Consider the following 5,145-nt stretch of genomic DNA (forward strand, 5'->3'; position numbering starts at 1 on the left):
CGATCTTCACACATTTCAGTTAAGGCTTTAAGCTTGAAATGCTAACATTTTATATTTACAATTTCAAGTGTAATTGACTCAATAACCTTTGTTGAGGTCATTATCGATAATGATAGTCGTTCTCGTGCGCGTAGTGATACATACACCAAGTACATGTAACGAATGGGTCCCTACGTACGTGGGCGCCAATTGTAACGAACGTTATACGTATACCTACTCACTCGGGTTAGACTGCCACTTTCACTTGCAGATTCCATGGAATTTAAATGAAGAATGAGATGATAAAGATGAAGCAGAGATTGGTGACAACAACAACATAGTTAGATATAGATTAACCCGTTTATTGTACTTATATAGAATATATAAATTATATAGATATATAGATTATTGATCCATAGAATATATAATTTTTATAAACACTGTCTACGTGAGAATTGCCACACCACGATCTATTTATAGAGTCACACCGCGAACATTTCTGCACCCGAAAAGGTTCTATTTTACAGTACTCCACATGTAACTTAGTATTGTGGGTGGTAGAAATAAAGTGTTTTACGTCATACGATTGTTTCTAACAGATTGTCGCCTGGACAAGGTTCACACAAAATGTCGTCATCATCTTCTGAACTATTAACTCGGACCTCTGAACTCGGACCTGAGTCGATATCTACAGGTAGGTCACATGATACAGAGCTATGAAGGTGTGATGTTTGATCCGGAGACTGAGACCTTCCCTCACTCTTGTCCTCGGAGACACACTGATATAGCCCCAGCTGGGCCCCGGCCCCTCCGTGCAGCAGTTGAAGCGCTTTATCGATAAGACCAGAGGTTGTCGCGTTTTGAAGCGCAACTTTGTTTTTATATATAGGGTTTTGAAATTTTTCCCTCTTTACGAATTCCGTGTAGTAATAGTCAAGGCACACTTCCTCTTCCTCTCTCCTGATGTATTTGATCATAAGCAGCACCATACTTACAGCATAGAATGAAAGCACCACGAAGATGTACGCAAACGCATCAAAGTCTATGACGTCATACAAAACACTGGAGGTGGAGTTACTACAAGCGCCAAAACAATCGGTTATATTTGAAGACGAACAATTTCTCAAGGTAACATTGATACCCTCAGTATGTGTCTCGCTGCAGTTAGTATGAAGACTGGTGTTATCTACAAAGAATGACAAAAACATTTTGATTTATTCAATGTGATAAACTCTATTTAAAATTGGCAAGTCGAGAAATAACAATAAACATGTGTTCGCTGAAATGAGCTTTTAAGACCGAAATTTATGAAGTAGAAATTTTGTATCATACATGCTTGGTTTTCACAACATAATTTTCACATCAAATACACCATTTTCACCGAATTTGGACAGGTAAATATGCCAAATAAAATTAAACACCAGTTTCTGTCTGTACCAATTCATAAATCAGCACGCGGCATGTAAATAACAGCGTTGCTGCAAATTGGCTTTTACGACTGGTTATGTATAAATCAACTGTGTACAGACCATACTAATAGACTTTAAAACTGTTTTTTTGTAATAATGAAGTACTTTTATCGGTGTAAAAATAAAAATACATGTATACCACTCTTTTTGAAGGTCATTTTACGGTAGAAATATTAATATATCTTGCTTGATGACAAAAAGAATCTTCAAAAAATATCCGCATTTTCATTTTTGGAACCTGTTGCGAAAACATATAAATAAAGTACCAATGGTTAGGTTAATGATTGGTTATGTATAAATCGAATGAGTACATACAAAATAAAAAGACTGAAAAATGTCAGTATTTTCATTCATATTCTCAACAAATTGTTTGTGACGCTATAGTACAGTAAATAATCTCTGAACTAAGTACTTGCGTGTCACATTTTGTATAATGGACTGCACTCAAAATTTGTGTTAATTTTTATCAAAGTCTGCAAATACAGAAATATAAGTTTATATTCTGCAGGTTTCTTTTATTTTCCCTTGCAACAATGATAAATAAGAGGCACGGTAGTCTAGTGGTAGGACGCCGAGCTCAGTCTTGACCGAAGGGTTGCGGGTTCGAGTCACGGCACGGCACTGTGTTGTATCTTTGAGCAAAATTATTTCCTCAGCTTGTTCCAGTCTACTCAGCTGTAAATGAGTACGTGGTTAGGCAGTGCTAGAATTGTAGAATGCTAGCTGTGGTCGCCGAAATGGTAGCACCGACTGTATTCTCCCCAGGATGTTGAGAAAGATATTGGCTGGGTGCAAAGGCCTTACAATAATAATAATTCGAGGTTCTTATATACCGCATTATCACAACCTTGTTCGCAGGTCGTCTCAAAGCGGTTCACAAATTATTATCCGTGGTTATAGGACCTTTGCAACCAGCCAATATCTTTCTCAACTCACTGGGGAGCATACAGCCGGTGCTGCCATTGCGGCACTAATATCTAGCATTCAACAATTCTTGCACTGCCCAACCACATACTTACTTACAGCTGAGTAGACTGGAACAAGCGGAGTAAAGAATCTTGCTCAAAGATACAACACAGTGCCGTGACTCGAACCCGCAACCCTTCGGTCACAAGCCCGGCGTCCTACCACTAGACTACCGTGCCTCCTAAACCACAAATAATAATTTGTGAACCGCTTTTAGACGACCTACGATCTATATTGTAATAAAGCGGTTTATAAGAACCTCAAATTATTATTATTATTATAAAGTTGCATCGCACTCTCACGAGATAACACCAAAGGAGACTTTCTATATTATTTTGAATCAAAAAATTCCCTAAATAAAACAGTAATAAAACCCGTGAATATTGCTTTCAGTATTAGTAGTTGTAATGTATGTCTTGAAACATGTTTGTCCTTGGTTCAAGGGATTCTTCCTGTATCCCCATCGGACATCTACTTCCGGACGAAAAAAGGGGCAGCATAAACCAAGGGAAGTAACTCTTTACGCACGCATGTGTTACCATTTAAGTGCCTGAGTGCTGCACTTTTATTAAATAAGATCTGTTGTCCAACGTAGTTTTAAAAGAGGGGCTATTCCACAAGTCACATTTATAAATTATACGAAAGCTAATAAATTGTTCTTTAAACTAAGCTATCAAATAAAAAGAGCCCCAAGGGCCTTAGCGGTCACCTGGTAGCTTTATTTTTTTTGTTTAGATGTGATGTGGAAATCAGCATGTAAACTAAGTGAAATACAACACTTGTCATGTCATCAAAGGATAAGAATTTGAAAAGCTCAGGTGACCTAAAAAGGAATTGATCTATAAATACTGTAAACTAGAAAAGTATCGCCCAGTCAAATCTTCGCCCTTCCGCAGTTAAAATCCGTATTCACCAGATATGAATTTTCTACCTTTAAGTTTCCTGATATTCGCTCTAATGATATAAATTCGCTTCATTCATAGTAGGAAAACTGCGACGAATATTTCCCGGTGAACAGTTATGTCACTGTAAGTAATGTTATGAGCACCTCAGCACCTCTCTTCTTTAACGCAACACATTTTCTCGTTTATATGCACGGAAAGTGTGTGTGTGTAGGGATATTCTTTCCAAATTTTAATATATAAAAAACAGAAATAATAAAAATAAATAAAAAATAAACGGCAGATTTTGTATGTTAATTCATCTAAATTAGTTGTGACATTGCTTAAAACATCGCCTGCTGTATAATGCGGTACCAGTAGACCCAAGACTTATTCCAGGGGTGCAGAGAACATTTTATTTTGAGTGTTTAAACCATGACGTAATAAGTTAAATACCAGAGTGTATTGAAGAATCCACTTATATCACAAATATGCTTGAATATTTCATATACAGCTGGCACTTCAACGCCTAATTGTGCAAATAGGGACACTTACAACGGAAAGCTTTGAAAATACATTTAGCAACTTGATTATTTTTTGAGTCGCGGGAACAAATAATACGTAGCTGAAGGGAGGTAACTCGTACCTTTGTCGTTACAACGCTACCATCGAAAAATAACTTGACTGTAGAGTCAAATAACCCGAGGGGAATCCAAACGATACCCGAACAATGATAAATTTCAGAGTCATATTCTTTTACACATGTCTAAATTAGATTGTGCAGCATTGATTGCCATGCTATAAACATTATGTGTCAATGTTTGCTGACATTGACATGGATATACACAAAATTCAAATCAAAAACAGGGGGTGGGACTGTAAGGAAGCTGAAGATCCTGACTTCAGTTATTATTATTATTACAGGGAATGTCTGATAATGACGTAGTAAGAGTGTACTGAGAATGTCTGATGATGACGTAGTTATTATTATTACAGGGAATCTCTGATAATTTATAAATGTGTTTTTACACTGGCATAAATGTGTTTTATAACTGGCATACATGTTCACGAAAAGTACTATAAGTTAATGTTTGTTGAAACAAAGAAAATCATAACTGAAACTGAGGAATTTTATTCAAACCGGATCTTGTAACTTCAGAACCTCATTTAAATCAGTCTTTCTTAAAATTTCGGTCTTCATATTCACTAAGGGAGGATGAGTTATGGTCAACTCAACGTCTTTAATCTAAAACTCAACAAGACAGCCTCAAAACACTGATGATATTCGGTTCTCAGAAAAGTATTTGCACCTCCATATCCAAGTACCTCAGGTTCTTTGATGACGTAACAAGAGTATACTGAAAATGTCTGATAATGACGTAATGAGAGTGTACCCAGAATGGCTGATGATGACTTAATGAGAGTGTACCCAGAATAGCTGATGATGATGTAGCTAGTGTGTACTCAGAATGTCTGTTAATGACGTAGTTAGAGCGTGCAGAGAATGTCTGATGATGACGTAGTTAGAGCTTACATGGAATGTCTGATAATGACGTAATGAGAGTGTACCAAGAATAGCTGATGATGATGTAGCTAGTGTGTACTCAGAATGTCTGTTAATGACGTAGTTAGAGCGTGCAGAGAATGTCTGATGATGACATAGTTAGGGTGTACAGGGAATGTCTGATAATGACCTTGTTAGAGTGTACAGGGAATGTCTGATGATGACGTAATTAGAATATACATGGAATATCTGATGATGACGTAGTTTGAGTGTACATGGAATGTCTGATGATGACGTAGCAAGATTGTACTGTGAATGTCTGATGTTGACGTAGCTAGAATGTACT

General features: G+C 36.9%; 1 protein-coding gene across 2 annotated transcripts in view; it reads right to left on the reverse strand.

Annotated features, from left to right (window-relative positions):
* Nucleotides 1-362: 362 nt before the first annotated feature.
* The window catches only part of LOC110463311, a 14,941-nt gene continuing 10,158 nt past the window's right edge, over nucleotides 363-5,145 (reverse strand). For both annotated transcript variants that reach the window (XM_021517815.1, XM_021517817.1), the window contains exon 2: nucleotides 363-1,165. In XM_021517815.1, the coding sequence (XP_021373490.1) occupies nucleotides 558-1,165 (608 nt within the window). In that variant the 3' untranslated portion in view covers nucleotides 363-557. The remainder of the gene's footprint in view (nucleotides 1,166-5,145) is intronic.

This window comes from Mizuhopecten yessoensis, unplaced genomic scaffold, assembly GCF_002113885.1.
Source record: "Mizuhopecten yessoensis strain PY_sf001 unplaced genomic scaffold, ASM211388v2 scaffold10885, whole genome shotgun sequence".
Classification (NCBI taxonomy): domain Eukaryota; kingdom Metazoa; phylum Mollusca; class Bivalvia; order Pectinida; family Pectinidae; genus Mizuhopecten; species Mizuhopecten yessoensis.